Below are 23147 nucleotides of genomic sequence, written 5' to 3'. Positions count from 1 at the left end.
TGTTGCAGACTGAAGACAGATTGTATGTGTTGGGTACCAGGCAAGCAGGAGGCAAGGCTGACATTCCATTAAAAATGAGGAACACCCTGCTGTGATGATTTGATTGGATGTAGGGGTCAGCTTATTTTCATAAGGGGAAGGGCAAAGAGAGACACAGGGTCAAATGGTCCTCAAGAAAAGCTCCGTCATACTGAGCACCTATTAGCAGACAAAAAACTAGACTGGAACGTTTTAGGCATAGGTATTATTGGCTCTCTATCCTAAATGCAAAAGAAACTTAGTATTGATTTTTTTCCAAGTCTCATTGTAAAAATAATTGTTTTCCATATTTCATTTCAGAAAATATCTATGAAAGTCAATTAATTTTGAAATAGCAGATAACGAATGATTCTTCTTACCTATAAACAACTGAACTATTGATTTCTTAAATGCCACTGGTAAGTTTGAATAAGAAATAATTAATATGGATAAGAATGTAATATTCTTATCACAGGAGGGGTACCACACTGTAAATGGCATTAGGACATTTAGTCGTTTATAGGAAGATTTCTAATTTAAACTCTCTTACTGTTCCACACATCAAACTAAATCTCATGTAGATGAATACATCGAAAGTATAAAAGCCACAAAAACAGGTAGAAATGAGAGTTATATTTTTATAGTTTTGAGAAGAGTGAAGGGAAGAGGAAGGAGAGGGAAAGATAATCTGCCTAAGGGCACTCTAAGGAATCTCATAAGAAACAATCAGTAGATTTAAAAACAGGAGCACTAAACCTTCAGGGTTTAGTCAAAAGTAAAAGTAAATAAGATCAAAAGGAAAATAACAAACCAGTGGAAAGGATTTCTACTCATAGAAAAGGATTGAGAAAATTAGTAATTTTTTGGCACACGCAAGTAGTAGAAACATTAAAACCTAATAAATAAATGTGTAAAATTGATGAAATATAAATTTAAAAAGTCTTCTACCATTTGATCAAGTAATTATACTTCTGGAATGCTATCCCTAAGAAATAACCCTGGCCAGGCGTGGTTGCTCATGTCTGTAATCCTAGCACTTTGGGAGGCCAAAGCGGGCAGATTGCTTGAGCTCAGGAGTTTGGGACAAGCCTGGGCAACATGGCAAAACCCTGTCTCTACCAAAAATACCAAATAAATAAATAAATAAATAATTAGCCAGGCATGGTGGGGCGTGCCTGTAATCCAAGCTACTTGGGAGACTGAGATGGGAGGATCTCTTGAGCCTGGGAGGTGGAGGTTGCAGTGAGCCAAGATCGTACCACTGCGCTCCAGCCTGGGCAGAGTGAGATCCTGTCTCAAAAAAGACAAAAAAAAAAAAAAAAAAAAAAAAGGAACCCTAAATACACTTAAAAAATATATGCAAACAGCATGAAATAATAATACAATAGCTAACACTCACCCAGCCCTAACTCTGCACCAGGTACTATTTCAAGTACGTCACATGTAAGGACTCATTTAATCCTCACAACAGATCCATGAGTTAGGAATTGTCATTATTCCCACTTAATAGCCAACAAGATTGAGGCCCAGAGAGGATAATTTACTTGCCTAAGGTTATTCAGCTAACATGTACGTAACCAGAGTTAAACCCTGGCAAATAAGAAAATGAATGCATTTGCAAAATCTGTACTTAGCTCTAAAAGCAAAATCCAAAGCTTCTAACTTCAATTATTTGCAAAGTTTTAGGTAATAAACTTGTAAGAAATTCTATTAAATTGTACTTAATACAAGTTTTCTTTTGTGAATCTTTTTTTTTTTTTTCTTTTTTGGAGATGGAGTCTCACTCTGTCAGCCAGGCTGGAGTGCAGTGGCATGATCTCGACTCACTGCAACGTCCGCCTCCTGGGGTCAGACAATTCTCCTGCCTTGGCCTCTCTCGTAGCTGGGATTACAGGTGCCCACCACCAAGCCCAGCTAATTTTGTTTTTTTTTTGTATTTTAGTGGAGACGGGTTTTCACAGTGTTGGCCAGGCTGGTCTCGAACTCCTGACCTCAAGTGATCCGCCCGCCTTGGCCTCCCAAAGTGCTGGGATTACAGACATGAGCCACTGCATATGGCATATAGCTTTCTTTCTTTCTTTCTTTTTTTTTTTTTTTGAGACAGGGTCTCACTCGGTAGCCTAGGCTGGAGTGCAGTGGTGCAATCACTGCTCATTGCAGCCTTGACCTCCCTGAGCTCAGGTGATCATCCCACTTCAGCCTCCCAAGTAGCTGGGGCTAAAGGTGCACACCATCATGCCCAGTTAAATTTTTTTTTTTTTTTTTTGAGAGACTGGGTCTTACCATGTTGCCCAGGTTGTTCTTGAACTCCTGAGCTCGAGTGATCCACCTGCCTCATCCTTCCAAAGTGCTAGGATTACAGGTGTGTCTTACCACGTCCCACCTTGTGCATCTTCTTTATCCAACATGAAATGTTATACTGTTAGGCTTCAATAAAATTTCCTGGAAATCTAGTTAAAAAAATTCAGGTGCCCAGGTCCTATCTGGCCAAGAATGAGGGAAAATAGACTGCTTTTAGTCTGTGATTTGATGGGATATACTGGGGAAAGTCTGTCTCCAAAAGCAGTTAGAGCAGAGCACTAACTCTAGTTATACTCCTTAAAATTCTTGCTGAATTCAACCTTCATAGCTCAGACCTCTACTCATTTCAGACAGATTGGTAATAGAGAACAGATCAATTTCAAGGCCATCTAGGACATGCATAACCATACACAGAAGAACCTGGCTTTAAGTCTTTAATTAATAAGACTTCCCTTAGGCTGGAGAGCCAAGTAGTATCTGCCTCCATGTTTCCCAGAGGGCACTAATCAGGCTGTGTACTTGGAGGATGTCCAGCAGGTGTTTTCTGCTCTGATTCAGGCCACTATCCTGAAAGGTGCAGTCCATGGGGAGAGAACTGCATTTTAGTATTAGAATAAATTGTAACTTCATTTTATTCCCCTGTACAGTCTAATAAAGGCAGGCATGGCCTTATACATGCAGCTATTTCCAGCAGTGCTTGGCAAAGCATTTGCACAGAGTAGGTGCTTAATGGAATGGTAATTTCTGAAGGAAACATTTTACAGCCAATTAAAATACAGCACAGAGTTTCCATTTCTCTTTGCCACTGTCTGGAAAATTGTAGATACATATGACTCTCTGCACGTACACATCGAAAGCATTTGCCAACTCAATGGTATTTCTCTCAATCTGAAGCTTAATGGTGGATTTGCCCATCACAATAAGAGGGTAATAATACCGTCTGACCTTGGAGTGACTCACTGCCCTCCTCTGCTGACTGGCCCCAGGCAGAAAGGGTAATGCGAAATAAATGAATGGGTGAGTACATCGCAATGAGGTGAACATCATTAACTCTACTCTTCTGAATCCTATTAATTTTAAATATATCTTCTCTCTTTGTACTAATAGCAAGTGCCCCAAATAGAAAAAGATATAATAAATAATCGATTTGTAGCCAAAGTTACACATTTATTATCTTTTAGTCCTCTTTCTTATTTTCTTTCTTCCTTAGTGTTGTAGAACATGCATTTTTAATGGGTGGGGAGTGGCATCACCTCTGTGGTTGAGTATTGGTCCCCAAAGATATCCAGTTCCTAATCCTGGAAACCTGTGACTCTTACCTTATATGGTAACACAAGCTTTGCAGATGGGATTAAATTAAGGATTTTGAGATGGAGAGATTATCCAGGATTAGCAAGGTAGACCCTAAGTGTAATCACAGTGTCCTCATGAGAGGCAGGCAGAGGGAGACTTGACAGAAGAAAAAGGCAACGTGACATTGAAACAAGATGCTACACGGCCGCTGGCTTTGAAAGATGGAGGAAGCAGCCGTGAGTCAGTGAATACACAGAATGCAAGTCTCGAAGCCGCAAAAAGATGGAAGCTGGAAGAGGAAATGTACGCTTCCCTAGAGCCTTACTAGGGGGTATGGCCCTACACCTTGACATTACCCCCAGTGAACTGCATCTCTGGCCTCTAGAACTATAAGGGAATATGTTCGTGTTGTTTTAAGCCACAAAATTCACAGTACTTTGTTATAGCAGCCATAGAAAATTAATATGGCTCCCAAACGGGTGAAAATTGGTCCTTGGGGAATCAAAACATGCTTAGGTTATTACAGTGGTTTGTAGTCTTTTCAAGATTAAACTCTGACAAAATCTTACTCTTCAGTACAGGCATATCTTGGAGATATTACAGGTTTGGTTCCAGACCACTGCAATAAAGCAAGTATCTCAATAAAGTGAGTCACATGAATTTTTTTATTTCCTAGAGCATATAAAAGTTATGTTTACACTATACCGTAGTCTCTTAAGTGTGCAATACCATATCTAAAATATACATACCTTAATTTTAAAATGCTTGAGTGGGCCGGGCATGGTGACTCACGCCTGTAATCCCAGCACTTTGGGAGGCGGAGGTGGGCAGATCACTTGAGGTTGGGAGTTTGAGACCAGCCTGAACAACATGGTGAAACCCCACCACTACTAAAAATCCAAAGTTAGCCGGGTGTGGTGGTGCATGCCTGTAATCTCAGCTACTCAGGAGGCTGAGGCAGGAGAATCGCTTGAACCCAGGAGGCGGAGGTTGCAGTGAGCTGAGATCACGCCATTGCACTCCAGCCTGGGCAACAAGAGCGTAACTCCTTCTCAAAAAAAGAAAACAAAACGAAACCAAACACCACTTGAGTATTAAAAAATGCTAATGATCGTGAGCTAAGATCGCGCTACTGCACTCCAGCCTGGGCGACAGAGCGAGACTCCATCTCAAAACAAACTTGCTCTATCGCTGAGGCTGGAGTGCAGTGGCATGATCTTGGCTCACTGCAACCTCTGCCTCCCAGGTTCAAGCAATTCTCCTGCCTCAGCCTCCCAAGTAGCTGAGCTACAGGCACCCACCACCACACCCAGTTATTTATTTTTTTATTTTTAGTAGAGACAGGTTTCACTATGTTGGTCAGGTTGATCTCGAATTCCTGACCTTGTGATCTGCCCGCCTCAGCCTCCCAAAGTGATGGGATTACAGGCATGAGCCACCGTGCCTGGCCTCAATTAAGTCTTATATGGCTGCAGTTCATGCCATCCCAAAACAATTACAATAGTAACACCAAAGACAGTGATTACAGATCACCATAACAGATACAACAATAATGAAAACATTTGGGCCGGGCATGATGCCTCATGCCTGTAATCCCAGCTCTTTGGGAGGCCAAGGCAGGCAGATCACGAGGTCAAGAGATTGAGACCAGTATGGTCAACATGGTGAAATCCCGTCTCTACTAAAAATACAAAAAAATTAGCTAGGTGTAGTGGCGTACACCTATAGTTCCAGCTACTTGGGAGGCTGAGGCAGGAGAATCACTTGAACCTGGGAAGCGGAGGTTGCAGTGAGCCAAGATCGTGCCACTGCACTCTAGCCTAGGTGGCTGATGGAGACTCTGTCTCAAAAAAAAAAAAAGAAAGAAAGAAAGAAAAAGTTTGAAATACTGCAAGAATTACCAAAATGTGACACAGACATAAAAGGAGCATATGCTGTTGAAAAGAAAATGGTCCCAGTAGACTTGCTCAATGTAGGGGTGCCACAAACCTTCAATTTGTAAAAAAAAAAAAAAAAACACAGTATCTGCCAAGAGCAAGAAAGCAAAGCACAGTAAGACACAGTATGCCTGTATTTAATTTTGTGGCAACTAGGAAAAATAATAGCCATGAAGGCTCTTTTCGGAGATGATAATGAAGAAAAGGTTGTGAAACATCATTTCATTGGAAGGCACTACCAGCGAAAGACTAATTCAAAGATGATACAAGATTTTTATTCCACTCCAGGCCTAGATTCATTATGATTAATTGTTGAGGGCAAGAGAGCAGGTGTTATCCTGACAGGTTCTTTTATGTCCTTCATTCTAACTACTGAGTTAACTATCCAAGAAAGCTTGTGAGCCACCTGTTTTTACAGACCAACCTCTATCCCATTCTTAGACATACTCTCGTGTAAGCTACAATAAGACACATGAGTAATTCTGCCTGTAAATATTGTCACTCTGTTAATATGTATGTTTTCAAACAACGGTAGGAATATTGTGTGTTAAGCCTATCAGGAAATAGATTTTTATATTCTAGATGTCTATAATCTAATGTAGGCTGTGAGAATAATATATATTGTGATAGCCTCAGAAGAGATGTTTAGACTGGCAACCGTGGCTCACACCTGTAATCCCAGCACTTTGGGAGGCTGAGGCAGGCAGACTGCTTGAGCCCAAGAGTTTGAGACCAGCCTGGGCAACATGGGGTGATCTCTACAAAAAATACAAAAATTATTCAGGTGTAATGGCACATGGTTGTAGTCCCAGCTACTCAGGAAGCTGAGGCAGGAGGATTGCCAAAATTGTGCCACTGCACTCCAGCCTGGGCAACAGAGTGAGAGACTCTGACTCCAGGGAGGAAAAAAAAAAAAGTGTTTAGTTATAATTCTGCCTTTTTTTTTTTTTGAGACAGAGTTTCACTCTTGTTGCCCAGGCTGAAGTGCAGTGGCGTGATCCTGGCTCACTGCAACCTCTGCCTCCCAAGTTCAAGTGATTTCCTGCCTCAGCCTCCCAAGTAGCTGGGATTACAGGCAGGAGCCACCACACCCAGCTAATTTTGTATATTTAGTAGAGACAGGGTTTCTCCATGTTGGTCAGGCTGGTCTCGAACTCCCGACCTCAGGTGATCCGCCCGCCTTGGCCTCCCAAAGTGCTGGGATTACAGGCGTGAGCCACCACATCTTGCCTAATTTTGCTTTTTAAAAAGCTGTCTTAGTGAAACCAAAACTATATCAGAAAACTATTTCTAAATAAGTACTTTTAGTGTTCCTGAACAAGTGGTGATATGGAAGCTGGCTAACTAGGTAATCAATGTATAGCCTGTCTTATGAGATGCATAGTGTTCTAACTTAATTCAATTGAAAGTTAAATTTGGATCTACTAATACAGCTAATATAGTTCAGTCTACAGTATTTGTTTTTAAAAATATGTTTGTTGGATATGCATTAAAAAGTGTAATTTGAGCTATATATAAAAATTCATTATGATATCACTAAGCTCATTCATTAGGTTGCTCAAGTATATGCTTCCTATAACCTTCAAGAAATTAAGTTCTGAGTAGATTCTGGTATCCTTGATTGTTAGATTAAGCTGTAAATTCCCTTAGGAGAATTAAATGCCTGAATGGAATCTTAATCAGGCTAGACCTGCCAACTGGGATGTTCTTTGGAAATAGAGGTCAAGATGTAAAAAAAAAGATTAAAATTGTCCAGTAAGCATCTCAGATGAAATGCTGACTATGCATCACTTCTCCGCCTACCAGGCTGCACAGGGAACAAAACCTGAACTTAGGGTGGGAGAAAAAGTTTGAAACCAAATCAAGCTATTTTTAGTCCAAGAATCAATATGTACAAAATGGATTGTGCACAGATCTTCATTCTTATGGACCAAGAAGTTAAAAACTGATCTTTGACCCTATTCAAAAGATAGGAAAGGGGAGGGAGGGAGGGAAGGAAGGAGGAGCAAGGGGGAAGAATGGGAGGGAGGGAGGCAAGAGAGAGGACAGACATCCTTATATATATGCTAAGTACACCGTACCAGTTCTACATTTTAAAAAGTAGGCTGCTTTCCACTGCTTAGTTTTAAATGGTGAACAATAACAGATAAAAATGTAATGACCTTGAAAAAACAGTAAAGGGAATGTGTAAGATTACTTTTTTTTTTTTTTTAAAAGACAGAGTCTTTGTCATCCAAGCTGTAGTGCAATGGCACAATCTCAGCTTACTGCAACCTCCTCCTCCTGGGTTCAAGCAATTCTCCTGTCTCAGTCTCCAGAGTAGCTGGGGTTACATGTGCCCGCCACCACGCCCACCTAATTTTTGTAGTTTTAGTAGAGATGGGGTTTCACCATATTGGCCAGGCTGGTCTCAAATTTCTGACCTCAAGTGATACGCCCGCCTTGGCCTCCCAGCAAGATTACTTTTAAAACATAATTTTTTAAAAACCTATGTCAGTGCCAGAGTTGCCATTTCTACAGTATGTCGTGGGCAATGCTCTCTGTCATTTCCCATTTAATTTTCCACTTGGCACTGGCTTAACGACAGGCTATTACACAAGAGGTTGATGTCACTGTCATATCAGGCCAGAAGTTTCGGCCCCTTCTCATTGTCTAATGCAGAAATAAAGCAGTCACAAATTAAAAGAGTTGGTACCATTTTGAAACTGTGTCCAAATAATGTTCAACATTTGGATTCCAGAAATATTTAAATATGGTTTCTTTGGAGGAGGGGGTGGGGGGCAGGGTCTCGTTCTGTCACTCAGGCTGGAGTGCAGTGGTATGATCACAGCTCACTGCAGCCTCAACCTCCCAAGTATCTGGGACTACAGGTACACACCACCATGCCCTGCTAATTTTTGTATTTTTTTGTAGAGACAGGGTTTTGCCATGTTGCCCAGGATGGTCTCAAACTCCTGGGTTTAAGTGATCCGCTCACCTTGGCCTCCCAAAGTGCTGGGATTACAGGCATGAGTCACCATGCTCAGCCTAAATACGCTTTAATTTTTGAAGTTTTCTCCCAAATATTTGGGATTATGAAGATCCTGTCCTTATTATCTCCCCAAAATAACCTCAAAAAGGCTAAAGATATTTTTGAATAAAGAGCAACTGACATCATTTTGTGAGCTATTAAAAAGCTATTGTATTCTTTCTCATTGACAAATATAATATCACTTTCCAAATCATGGAAAAAAATATTTCCAAGTCCTTAAAAAGAGAAATTAAATGTCCATGCTCCTTAAAATAATGCATGCATTTTATGACCAATCAATATTCACTGGTTCTATGAGCAGATGAGATGACAGCAGTCAGCATGGTAATTTCACAGATGTGTATACTGCACCTTCCTTTAACGGAAACCTGACTCTCCCTTGAGGACACTGTTTCCCCGCAGCCCTCTGAAGTTCTATTTCACTCCCATACCACTGGGCCTGAGACAGATGCCCCTTTTGCTCCATGTGGCTGCTTTCATTCTCCCTCTCTCCTCTCTAAAACTCCTGTGCTTTAAACCTCATGTCATCGGATTCTACCATCCGCTACCCAGCATTGTTACCGTGACCTACCAAACACCAACTCATTCCCCTTCATTTCTCATTGCCATTGTCATCATCTCTAGAATTTCTGGTCTTAATTCCTGGCAGTCTAGGAATACCCACAGAGATTATCTCAATTCTTGAATTCCTATTTATTTATTTGCTTCTTTATTTATTTGAGACAGGGTCTCATTCTGTTGCCTAGACTGGAATGCAGTGGTGTGACCTTGGCTCACTGCGGCCCCGACCTCCTAGGCTCAAGCGATCCTCCCATCTCAGTGTCCTAAAGTGCTAGGATTACAGGCACGAGCCACTGCATCCAGCCCTGAATTCTTCTTTTCGAGGGATCTTCTCTCCTACGGCAGGCACTCACTCCCACGACTCCCGACTCCTGTGGTTCACTCTCCCAGGTGATTATCGCCCACTTTTGTCCCTTTAAATCTCAGTCCCGCCCCTACCTTCCCCCTCAGCTGCTGACCTTGCTTCCACCGCAGTGAGGAAATGGAAGCAGACTGAAGAGGACTCGCTTCACTCACATCTACCCATGTGCTGGCATCCGCATCCACGTATTCTGCTCTTCCAAGCATTCCCTATGTTAAATTTTCTAGCTCCTTCTAAGGGCAATCCCTCCATTTTTGTACTAGATTCCATCCCTTTCTCCTTTACTCAAGGAAATAAATTGCTCTAGGCTTTCTTGTCTTCTTACATCATTAAAATTTCCCACTTTATGGGGTCATGGCCATTAGCATTCACAAATGTTATTTCTTCCATCTTAAAAAGGAACAAAATCCAATAACTTGCATGTGAGCCCATCTGTCCCCTAGCTACCTCCTCATTTCTTTGGTCCTATTTGCAAACAAACTCCATGAAAAACACTTCTATTCTCTGCCTGCAATTCCTCTCCTTGTATTCTCTCTTAAACCTACCATCCTCGGGCTTCTTCTCCCAACACTCTATGGAAACTTCTCTCACTGAGGTGACCAATGACCCTTTGTTGCTAAACGCAATGGTCAATATATGTCCTCATCTTGCTTGACCTGTTAGCAGCATCCACACTGTTGATCATTTACTTCCTGGATACCATTTTCTTATTTGGATTTCAGAAAACATTCTCTACTTTCTTTCTACCTCACTACTAGTTTTCAGTCTCCTCTACCAGTTTCTTTTTTTTCCCCTCACCTCTCAATGCTGCAGTGACCCAGGGCTCAGTGCTTGCCCTTTTCTCTCTACATATCTCCCCTTTGACTTCACCAATGCCACAGCCTTACATAGCATCTATCTACTGATGGATCCAAAAATTTTTTGTTTTTGTTTTTGTTTTGAGATGGAGCCTCACTCTGTTGCCAAGGCTGGGTGCAGTGGCACAGTCTCGGCTCACTGCAACCTCCACCTCCTGGGTTCAAGCAATTCTCTTGCCTCAGCCTCCTGAGTGGCTGGGATTATAGGCGCACACCACCACGCCTGGCTAATTTTTTGTATTTTTAGTACAGATGGGGTTTTGTCACGTTAGCCAGGCTCGTCTCAAACTCCTGGCCTCGGGTAATCTGCCCACCTCGACCTCCCAAAGTGCTGGAATTACAGGCATGATCCCAGGCGCCCGGCCAGGATCCAAAATGTATACCTCAATTCCCAGACCTTTCTCCCAAAGTCTTCGCCCTTATTACCCACTATTCACTCAACATCCACAGGTGGACTTCTAATAGAAATTTAAAACTTAACATGTTCAAAACTGAACTTCTGACCTTCCTTCCTTAAATGTGCTTCATTGGAAGGTTTTCCCATCTCAATTGATAACTCAATTTTTCACATTGGTCAAGTCTGAGGGTTTACTCAGACTAGAGTTCTTTTCTCATACCTATCTCTCATTCTCTACATTCAACCCATTAGAAAATCCCATTGGGGCCACTCACAAAAATTATTCAGAATATGAGTACTTTTAACCACTTCTGCCCATCATCCTGGTCCAAACCACCATTTTTGCATATCTGGATGACTGCAGTAACCTCACATTCCTATCCTTGCCTCAATAAAGTCAGGTTACTCCTTTGCTCAACACCTTCCTGTAGCTTCTCATTTCACTTAAGATAAAAGCCTAAATCCTTTCAATGGTCTACAAGGCCTTACACGATCTGGCTTCCTGTTACCTCTCTGACTTCATGATAGTGTGTATTGGTGAAAGGATAGACACACAGAACAATAGAGCAGAATACAGATTCCAGAAATAGACCTACACAAACATGGCCAATAAATTTTGACAAAAGTGCAAAAGTCAGTCAACGGAGAAAGAGTAGTCTTTTCAACAAATGGACAATTGGACATTTATATGCCATAAAAAGGAACCTCAATCTAAACCGACTCCTTTATGCAAAATTGAACTCAAGGCCCTGCATCAAGAGTCTTAGGACCCCTTTCCAAGAGACCACGGCACTCAACGAGAATCACTCAAAGGGTGGTAGAGTGATCAAGAACACCAAGAGCATCCTAATGTCCTATGTCCATGTGGAACTTACGTTCAATGACATGAAGAATTTGCCAGAGTCCTTCAAAGGGACCAAGAAAGCCATCGTCTACCTTACCCCTTACCGCTCATCTTTCTGTCCAAGAAGAAGAACTCCATGATGGCCTTCGAGATGCCTTTCCACCTGATGAAGGACTGTGACATCAACTAGCCTTTTTGCTGCAAACTACTTCAAAAGAACAGTGAAGGGTGAAGCAGGAGATGGGTGGGAAGGCTGGGCTTCATACAAGTTAACCTTATAGCAGTTTGGACAATGAATGCTACAGGTGGCATTTCAAGCCTCCAGGGGTGAGGCCCCCAACAGAGCCTATGGGTACTCTTACATACCCAACAGAGCCTATGTCTTTCCTCTGCCAATCATCAATGGAACATACCTTTGCCCTTCTGGCTGCCCCAATCCACAGTCCCCATCTGAGTTCTATCCAGGACCTCCCATGGTGGATGGAGCGATGGGATGCCTGCATTCCCTGTCACTGCCCTATCTGGGCTCATGGAACCTCTGGTCAGCGGCCCCATTGGCCCTGGCCCCTCTGCTCAGGCAGCCAAAGCCAGAGCTGCAGAAGCAGCTGTCAGTGCTGGGCAACCCACACAACACCTACATACTGAGGAACCAGCCTCTGCCACTACACTATTACAGTTCCCTCCTCTGAAAATAAGAAGACGCAGTAGACCCCTTCCCACCTCCCTGTTTCCCACCCTCTTTGCCTGCTCCTACCCCTCCCCTTGGGGCAGCATCAGAGGCTAGCGGAGGCGACGGAGGGCCTTGTTCCTCCTCCAAGTCTGACTGTAAAGTTACCAGCAACCGGTGATGAAGGAAGAGAGAGGCCCCTGGCCTCTGGAGAGATGCCCCCCAGCTTCCCACACTAGTTCAGAATCCAGGGCGCTGCTCAGCCATGCTCCCTGTTACCATCTTTAGGGTTCTTTTCTGGGGCACAGGTGTCCCCCTTGTTCTATTTTTGCTCTAGTAGCTTCACATGGAGGAGGCTCTCCAGCCACCTTCTCCTTCACAGTCCATCCAGCTCCCTTGGTCTGGCAGCCACTTTACACTCAACCTCCTGAGCTGTGTATCTTCCCCCAGGACCTCCCCAGGCCATCCTCACATGCCTTTCCCTGGTCTGTGCCAAGCTGTGGAAGGCCACCATCCAGAAACTGTGAGCCCACATTCCCTTCCCAGCCAGGCTCCAGCCCCAGGCACACTGGCCTTCCCCGTCCTTGAAGAGTTCCAGGGGTTGGGTGGTGTCAGGAGCAAGGCTACCACATCTGGGGAGGAAGCCCCTGTACTTCCCTGCTAGTGTTTCTGGGATTTCTTTCCTATGCCTTTTCTCCTCTCCCTTCCGTCTAGAAGAGTCTTCTCAGCTGGGACAGGAGAATGCATGTCTGTCCCATCATGGAATTTGAGGGCCACGAGGTGGGCTGGGAGAAGGGTCGCTGAGGCCTGGGGCCTGGCCTGGCCCTGTGGGATGCCCATGGCCTGCTGGCCACTCAGCCTGCACTCTCCCTTTAAGCTTCATGCCTGGCTGGTGATATGCTCCCTGGATGCACGGAAATTTGCTCTCATTTTTTCCCAGCCTAAGTGTGAAGTGAGAAGATGGTTATTTAAAGAGAATTCTCTAATTATTTGACAAAAATCCAGTCAATATATTAATATAAAATTTAAAAATAGGTCAGGTGCAGTGGCTCACGCCTGTAATCCCAGCACTTTGGGAGGCCGAGACAGGTGGATCACCTGAGGTCAGGAGTTTGAGACCAGCTGACCAACATGGTGAAACCCTGTCTCTACTAAAAATACAAAAATCAGCCAGGCATGGTGGCATGTGCCTGTAGTCCCAGCTGCTTAGGAGGCTGAGGCAGGAGAATCGCTTGAACCCGGGAAGTGGAGGCTACAGTGAGCCGAGATCGCACCACTGCATTCCAGCATGGGCAACAGAGTGAGACTCCGTCTCAAAGCAAACAAACAAAACAAAACAAAACAAAACAAAAAAACTTACCTAGGAAAAGAAACACCCAATTAAAAATGGGCAAAAATCTTGAAAAGACACTATACCAAAGAGAATACATGGAAGGCAAACAAGCACACAAAAAATGTTCAATATTCTTAGTCAATAGTGAAATGCAAATTAAAACCATAATGAGATACCACTACACACCTATTAGAGTTGCTAAAATTGTAAAAATACTGTCAAGGCCGGGCTGGACGTGGTGGCTCACGCCTGTAATCGCAGCATTTTGGGAGGCCGAGGTGGGTGGATCACCTGAGGCCAGGAGTTTGAGACCAGCCTGGTCAACACGGTGAAATCCTGTCTCTATAAAAATATTTAAAAATTAGCCAGGCGTGGTGGTGGGTGCCTGTAATCCCAGCTACTTGGGAGGCTGAGGCAGGAAAATCACTTGAACCCCAGAGGCAGAGGTTGCAGTGAGCTGAGATCATGCCATTGCACTCCAGTCTGGGCAACAAGAGCAAAACTCCGTCTCAAAAAAGCAAAAACAAAAACAAAAACAAAACAAAACAAAACAAAACAAAAACAACAAAAAAACTGTCAATACCAAGGGTTGGAAAGAATAGGGGCAACAGGAACTTTTACACATTGGTAGTGGGAAAGCAAAATGGTACGGCTGCTCTGGAAAACTTAACCATACACTTACCATATGACCTAGCATTCCCACTCTCCTAAGTATTTACTTTAGAAAAATGAAAACTTCACAAAAACATAAGTGTACATGAATGCTTATAGAAGCTCTAGTTGTAATCACCAAAATCTAAAAACTACTCAACTGTTCTTCAGTAGGTGAACTGATTAATGCAACCACAATATATCTATAAAGTGGAATAATACTCAGCAATAAAAAGGAACAAACTATTGACACATGTAACAACTTACATGAATCTCAAAGGTATTATGCTGAGAGAAAAGACCCAATCTCAAAAGGTTACATACTGTTTTATTCCACTTATATGACATTCCTGAAAAGAAAGAAAGAAAAAAAAAAAAAACTATAGTGATAGAGAATAGATCACTGGTTATCAGAGGCTGAGGTAGGAGTGGCTTTCACTACAAAGAGTAGCACTGACCAAGAGAGGTTTCTGAAGTGGTGAAACTGGTCTGCCTCCTGATAGTGGTTGTGGCTATATGAATCTATTTACGAGTTAAAATTCATGGAACTGGCCAGGCGCAGTGACGCACACTTGTAACCCCAACACTTTAGGAGGCTGAGGTGAGTGGATCACTTGAGGTCAGGAGTTTGAGACCAGCCTGGCCAACATAGTGAAACCCCATCTCTACTAAAAATACAAAATTTAGCCAAGTGTAGTGGTGCACACCTGTAATCCTAGCTACTCAGGAGCCTGAGGCAGGAGAATTGCTTGAATCTGGGAGGTGGATGTTGCAGTGAGCCAAGATTGCGCTACTGTACTCCAGACTGAGTGAAAGAGCAAGACTCTATCTCAATAAAATAAAATAAAATTGATAGAACTGTATACACACACACAAAAATTCTATGAGCCTAAATTGCAAACTAATCCTTACAAACAAACTCATTTTGTTATCTGATTTTCCCCAAAAGCATAATCAAATCACAACTATTAAAAAATGAATTGTCTATATTTTGTTAAGACTTTGCTTTCAAATTCCCAATGGCATTAACAGACATATTTGTTTACTGTAGCTCAGCAAGTGTTAGAAAGAACTTTTCAACCAAAAGAAATATAGCTCTCTCCTGTGGAATCGCATACACACTGCAAGTTTGTTGAGAGAATTAAATGCAATAATGAATGTAGTAAAGTGCTAAGCTTCATACCTGGCATATGGTGAGCTTAATAAATGTTAGCTATGATATTATGATCAGTTACGTAAATCAGTTAAAAACAACGAAAGTTCTCCACTGTTTGGTGCACTGCATCATTCCAGAGAGGTACGAGGTCCATTCCCAACAAGTATGGAGAAGAGGAGAGAGACAGGGGCAGGCCAGGAAACAGAAAACTTTCCAGCTAGAGCCAAGCCATGCCTTCACAGAAATGTCAGCCTCACTCAGCTATGTGTAACCACAGTTCCCAATGACCATCAAAGACTGTAAGAAATACTTTGGTTTTTACTGGATACATTAAATAATTCAATCTTTTCCCTATGATTCAGGTCATCGGCAAGAACATCCAGTGCTGTACTAGGTAATAATGCAAGGACTTTTTCATGGACTAGCCAGATATGAAAGGGTATTTATAGTGATAGGAAGATACCTAGATGGCTCTCCTCTTTGTAAATGTGTATTCCATTTCCTCTTTTGGTGTCAGGATGTCAGCCATGACTTCTTGCTACTGTCGGATGGTGCTGGGGCCTCCTATGCTGCTCCAATCAAATAGAGGTTCTGTTTTCCTATGTGTGAATAAGTTTGACAACCAAACTTTGAAACAGTAAATACCATTTACAAAGTCCTCTATTTCTTATAAGACACTTTCATGGAAAACATCTCATTTTATCTTCATAAAAATCACGAGGTGTAGGAGAGGTGTTAGTATGATAATGTTTATACAGGAAATGAGAAGTTTAATCACACAACTGGTAAAATGGCTGAGCTAGGACCTGAACTCAGAGTTCCTGATTTCTGGGGTTTTTTTTTTGTGTTTGTTTTTGGTTTTTTTTTCAGACAGAGTCTCGCTTTGTCGCCAGGCTGGAGTACAGTGGTACAATCTCAGCTCACTGCAACCTCCGCCTCCTGGGTTCAAGCAATTCTCCTGCCTCAGTCTCCTGAGTAGCTGGGACCACATGCACACGCTACCACGCCCAGCTAATTTTTGTATTTTCAGGAGAGATGGGGTTTCACCATGTTGGCCAGAATGGTCTTGATCTCTTGACCTCATGATCCGCCTGCCTCGGTCTCCCAAAGTGCTGGGATTACAGGCGTGAGCCACCACGACCAGCCCAGAGTTCCTGATTTCTAATTCCACACTATTACCAAATCTCCTATGTATCAAATACAGGCACATCTTATTTTATTGTGATTAGTTTTATTGAGCTTTGCAAGGTTTTCTTTCTTTTTTTTCAAATTGAAGGTTTGTGACAACTCTGCACTGAGCATGTCTATTGGCTCCAGTTTTCCAACAGCACGTGCTCACTTTGTGTGTCTGTGTCACATTTTGGAAATTCTTACAATATTTCAAGCTTTTTCATTATTATTTTATCTGTTAGATTGACATGAACCACATCCATATAAGACAGCAAACTTAACCCATAAACATGTGTGTTCTGACTGCCCCCCTGACCGGCCATTCCCCATCTCTTTCTCCTTGGGCCTTCCTGTTCCCTAACATAAGACAATATTGAAATTAGGCCAATTAATAACCCCACAGTGGCCTCAAAGTGTCCAAGTGAAAGAATCATACTTTCAAGGAAAGGAAGAAATGATGAAGCATATGCCAAATTAGCCACGTTAAGTTAGCTAAGTTAGCTAAATTGTGAATGCAAAGGAAAAGTTCTTGAAGAAAATTAAAAGTGCTACTCCATTGACACATGAATGATAAGAAAGCGAAACAGCCTCATTTCTGACATGAAGAAAGGTCTGGATAGAAGATCAAACCAGCCAAAGCCTAATCCAGAGCAAGGGCTCTCGTTAATTCTTTTTTTTTTTTTGAGACAAAGTCTCTTCCTGTAACTCAGGCTGGAGTGCAGTGGTGTGATCTCGGTTCACTGCAACCTCTGACTGTTGGGTTCAACCTCCTGACTCTAGCTGGGATTACAGGTGTGTACCACCACACCCAGCTAATTTTACTAAAAATGTAGAGACGGGGTTTCGTCATGTTGGCCAGTCTGGTCTCAAACTCTTGACCTCAGATGATCCACCCGCCTCAGCCTCCTGAGTAGCTGGGATTACAGGTGTGCACCACCACGCCCAGCTAATTTTACTAAAAATGTAGAGACAGGGTTTCGTCATGTTGGCCCGCCTGGCCTCAAACTCTTGACCTCAGATGATCTACCCGCCTCAGCCTCCCAAAGTGCTGGGATTACAGGCATGAGCCACCGCACCCGGATGCCTCTCTTCAATTCTACGAAGGTTGAGAGAGGTGAACATGCTGCAAAAGAAAAGTTTGATACTAGCAGAGGTTAGTTTATGAGGTTGAAGGAAAGAAGCCATCTCCGTAACATAGAGCGCAAGGTGAAGTAGCAAGTGCTGATGTCATTAACTGATGCAGTAAGTGATCCAGCAAATCTAGTTAAGATCATTGATAAAGGTAAACTAAACGAAAAAATGGATTTTCAACACAGACAAAATAACCTTATAGAAGAAACCTTGTAGAAGAAGAATTTTTAAAAACACACAAATTTATTGATCACAGTTCTGAGGCTGAAGATCTAAGATTAAGGTGCTGGCAGGTTCAGTGTCTGGTGAGGGCTGCTCTCTGTCCAAGATGGCACTTTGTTGCTGTGCCTTCCAGAGAGGACGAATGCTGTGTCCTCATACGCTGGAAAGGACAAAAGGACCAAAAGGCCTAGCTAGTCCCTTCCAGCCCTTATATAAAGTTGCTAATCTCATTCACCAACTAAGTGCCTGACCTCTTAATATTATCACATTGATGATTAAGTTTCAGTGCATGAATTTGAAAGGGGCACATTCAGACCATAGCAGCTATCATATTAAAACTTCATATACTTTTCTAGAAATTTCATTAGCTTGAGGCAGGGTTCGGAAGAGGGAAACCTGTGCTCTTGGCAGCTACGGTGACATGGCAAAGAATGGCACATCAGAGCCAGTGTTCCTGAGTTCAGATCATGGCCTGTCACTTGGTACCCATGTGCTCTGGACAAGTGATCTGACCTCTCTTTGATCCATGTGCCCCATCAGTAAAATAGGGGTAGAATATAAAAGGAATTGCCTCAGTAGGGTTGTTAGAAAGATTCAGCAGTTAAGGCATGTAAGGTATTTAGAACACTTGTCTGGCACTCAATAAATGTTGTTATTTTCACTTTAAATTATAGGCTTAATCTCTACTGAGGTCAATAATTCATTTGATAACTCCAATCTTCTGCATTCCACCTGAAGGCGCCTATCTTATGTGACTTCTTTTTATCACATATATACCAATTCTGGTTAGGAATACTGCATAACTGCTTTGTATACTTTGTAAATATTACAGTTAATTCTAACATATCTTTTTTTTTTTTTTTTCTGAGACAGAGTCTCGCTCTGTCGCCCAGGCTGGAGCGCAGTGTCCGGATCTCAGCTCACTGCAAGCTCTGCCTCCTGGGTTTACGCCATTCTCCTGCCTCAGCCTCCCAAGTAGCTGGGACTACAGGCGCCCGCCACCTCGCCCGGCTCGTTTTTTGTATTTTTTAGTAGAGACAGGGTTTCACCGTGTTAGCCAGGATGGTCTCAATCTCCTGACCTCGTGATCTACCCGTCTCGGCCTCCCAAAGTGCTGGGATTACAGGCTTGAGCCACCACACCCGGCCAATTCTAATATATCTTATATTTGAGGTATTAACTGGTAATTGGGAGCATTAAGTTGTATTAAGTTTCATTAACCTATTTTATGGTTTCATTAAAGTGGATTTTAGTTTAGTTTAGTACAAATAAGTATAAAAGTAAATATTACCCAAATTTTAGGCTATCTTCTAGTATATTATACCTACAGGTTGAAGATAGAAAAAGTGAAATTCAAACTTATTTACTAAATATCTGTTTACACCCTACAGCAATCTGCTTTCTTTATGCTCTTACCAAAATAATGCTGTGTCAAGAGAACTCAGAGATTTCTTCACTCTGTCTATGATTGGCCCTGTAGGATTAACTCCTAATTAGGTTAAGTTTAACTATTAATTTGGTTCTCCAATTTGGGTGACCAGTTTTTCTTTATACTCCCTGGATTTTATAAAATTATTATTGTTGTTATTATTTTTGAGACAGAGTCTCGCTGTGTCGCCAGGCTGGAGTGCAGTGGCACGATCTCGGTTAAATGCAACCTCTGCCTCCCGGGTTCAAGCAATTCTCTGCCTCAGCCTCCTGAGCAGTTGGGGACAGGCACCCACCACCATGCCTGGCTAAATTTTTAGTAGAAACGGGGTTTCACCACCTTGGCCAGGCTGATCTTGAGCTCACGACCTCGTGATCTACCCGCCTCGGCCTCCCAAAGTGCTGGGATTACAGGCATGAGCCACTACGCCCGGCCTATAAAATTATTTAAAGCAGTTTACCACTAAATTCATAACTACAATAAGGCTAATAAAAATGTTTAAAAGTGAGAAATAGATTAAAAAAACACAAAGGTTAGTGTTTTATACTTAAGCATAGCCCCAGAGCTTCTTAACAGTCAAGGCAGAAATAAAAATGTGTAATTCTACTGCCTGATTCATATCATGATAGAAATAATTTTTGAGGTGATAAATTCAAAGAGATATTTATCTCATGTTTCTTTACCCTAAGAATATAGATCTACATAATGAGTTATGTTGTCAATGATATTTTTGGAGGATGCAGAACACTATTAATGATAATTGCTTATGTTTATTACGTATTCACTCTGTATCAATATAAACTTAATATAAATTTTACAAACATCATGAATTTAATACTAAAACTTTCAGCAGAGCTGACTAGAATACTGATTTTCTAATACCTAATTCAGTAATTTTTCCATTTTTCACCATACTATCCTGTAACTACTATTTATGAAAGAGAATTTGACATTGTAATCACACACAAACACACACACACACGTAAATCTTTCACACTGCACCCAACACATATGCATGTACACACACCTTTGCCAGGACAACAATACTACTGAAACAGGAAATGAGTCCTTTTAGTAAAGAAAAATGATCCCATTAATTAAGTTATTAAATACACAGCTTCTAGCAAACTGATCATTTACTATATTTTGGGTTGGTTATCCTTGCACATTTCTCATGGTCCATTATGTCATAACTGTTCTAAGTTACATGATCTCTCTTCTAATCGCTGTACATCAGTTAATGCATATAGTACAAAAAATAAAACTGAGCTTACAAGGAAATCAAATCTGAGATTTCAACTTAATACCAACCATTAAAAGTCTGTATCAATACACCAAAAAATAGAATTTATTCCTATTCTCCTTTTATGTTAGCTCTAAATGTTAATAATAATTCTCTTAGGTACAGCAAAATAAAATGTATCTGCTGGATTAAGAACAAAAACAAAAACTCAGGGTTATAGTAATATTACCAGCTCTCACCCCATCAAAAAGAACATTAACAAATACATTGTTGGCACACATGAAACACAAGACCTTTTATTTTCTTTTAGTTACCTGACAAATCTAAAGAAACACATTCATAGGCTAAAGTGCCTCAAGCTGTTTTAGATCAAAAATACCTAAATGTGGATATAACAAGTTATTCTCTTACTGCAAATCTACTATCGAAAATGCATAAAAATTGAAGGGTCACAACCAATTGATTTTTTCAGGAGATCATGGTGCTTATAGCAATGTCCCAATTGTGAGCCTTCCTCAACTCTGACAGGCCAAAAAATCTAAATTAGTGGTTCTTAAAATGTGGTTTCCAGAGCAGCAGCCCCCACATCACCTGGGAACTTGTTAGAGATGCAAATTATTGGGTCCTACCTTGATCTACTGAATCAGAATCTCTGGGAGAGGGCCCCATGTTCATGGGCTGATGAGTTCTCCAGGTGATTCAGATGTTCCTTCAAGTTTGAGAACTGATCTGAATGAAAGGCTCTTCAATTTGTTTTTCTTTTGCTGCCTCCATTCACTCCTAACTTGTAACTTCATGCTTAATTAACTTCTGCCACTCATCATAAATCTACTCATTGGAACTGCCCTCAAGCGCGGCTGTGTAAGTGAGGATGCTCCATCAATCATCACCACCTTGACTCACCCAGAAAAGCATCTGTGGATTCCCTGCCCCATCCTCAACCTTGGCTGTTCTTGGCTCAGCTGCAGCTGCTACACAACGGAGATTGCAGCTTTCAGAGGATCCATCCAACTAGCCATCAAGACTGCTCTACTCATTGGTCACATTCTTCTCCATAAACCACCTGCATGCATGTGCGCATGGTCCTCATGTTGCCTATGCCATGCCCTCTCTGCCAACTTGCACGTGACCCTGTTGCTCATGGCTGCTGAGGTTGCTCCCTGCAAATGTTTGGTGACTTGCTTAATCCAGAATGGTGGGCTTTGGCTCCACATGACCCTCTGTCCACTTCTGCAGTGGATGCTGGATTGTGCCACTGCACTCCAGATTGGGCAACAGAGTGACACCCTGTCTCAGAAAGAAGGAGCCAAAGAGTAGCTAGGGTTTTAATAGTTGTTCATGTCGGAGGGAAATGAGGAGGCCCTGGTATCCTGAAAACTGTTTCATGTTCTTCTTAGTACTCAACACTAACTTCCACTTGACTGGATCCTTTCTCTGTCTTCACAAGTCATATTGCTATATTTGGGCATATCCAAAGATAATGAGATAAGTAAACCAGAAACCTTGCTGTCAGTATTCATTAGTTCATTGTAATATGAACATGTGTAAATGTAAATTATCTAGAAAATGCCAATAAATTCCGGACAACTTATATCTTATAAAAGTGAAACCCTACTTGCAATATGTCACTTATTTCAAATGTGGATTACTTCTCTTATAGTTTACAATATTGAAGAATATTTTCATCCTACATATTTCTATCACTAAAATGCTCAACTAGTGAGCCCATTTGGTTGTGGACCTGTCAATCACCACTGCACTGGTGTAGGAGTTAGAGGACGTCTGCATCTCTTCTACAGTCTTCATATCAAAATACAGAGTGAATGATTGAATATAGTTTCCAAAAATGCTCTTACAGGGGTCTGATGGATGAAGCTACCTTTGGCTATCTCTGTTTCCAACATCATCCACTAAAGGATGATTCTGCCAGTCTGAAAATGATATGGCAGGTGATGCTGCCTTGGAAAATCTAACAAGGAATAGTGAGTTCGGTGGATGCTCAACACTCACAGACCAAGAGAGACTCCCTGACCTAATTCATTCCAGCCGTAATTTGCTGCCTTCTCTATAACCAGAAAAATAGTTTGGGGATCTGCATCACCAGACTCGAAGACTTCTCAGGACACTCGCCTAGGCTGTCATTCCCTGTGAGCAGTGTCCTGAGCCAACACCACTGTCAGCTGGAACTGGGGCTGATACAGAGCATTAGAGCCAACCGTTCTTCTCCACATTGTATTAAACCAGGTAATGCAGGGAGGAAGTGCTAAGGTTACTGTATTTTTAAAACACCTTTGCAGAAATAGTAAGGCCAATCCCCAAGTCCACAATACATACAAAACTTAATTCTCAAGAAACAATAAAAGAGAGAAAAGCTCATCTCAGAACAAGCCAGCTATCGTTTCACGAAAAAATACAGCCAAGTTGCTAGCTCAGTATTAGCTGTTTTGTGCTTAATACAGCTCCTCTGATTAAATCAAAAGTGTTACTCCTCTCTGCTATGGAGAGAACTTTCTTATTTCTCCCTCTCACAAATCTCTCATAGGGA

General features: G+C 41.9%; 1 protein-coding gene and 1 pseudogene across 12 annotated transcripts in view; one reads left to right on the top strand and one right to left on the bottom strand.

The window, feature by feature from the left end:
- LOC119621274 (WW domain-binding protein 2 pseudogene) overlaps nt 1-12289 on the top strand; it is a 62104-nt pseudogene extending 49815 nt beyond the window's left edge.
- Nucleotides 1-23147, bottom strand: part of BICD1 (BICD cargo adaptor 1) — a 276025-nt gene that overhangs the window by 146590 nt on the left and 106288 nt on the right. Inside the window, exon 3 of one of the 12 annotated variants that reach the window (XM_073020613.1) lies at nt 20682-21889. The exons of the other annotated variants lie outside the window; for them this stretch is intronic. Within the exon in view, the coding sequence (XP_072876714.1) occupies nt 21785-21889 (105 nt within the window). The 3' untranslated portion in view covers nt 20682-21784. Of the gene's footprint in view, nt 1-20681; nt 21890-23147 lie in introns of those variants that run through there. 12 annotated transcript variants of the gene reach the window in all.

This window comes from Chlorocebus sabaeus, chromosome 11, assembly GCF_047675955.1.
Source record: "Chlorocebus sabaeus isolate Y175 chromosome 11, mChlSab1.0.hap1, whole genome shotgun sequence".
Lineage (NCBI taxonomy): Eukaryota > Metazoa > Chordata > Mammalia > Primates > Cercopithecidae > Chlorocebus > Chlorocebus sabaeus.
Note: the sequence above shows the minus strand (reverse complement) of the source record. Positions and strands in the feature narration are given on the sequence as shown.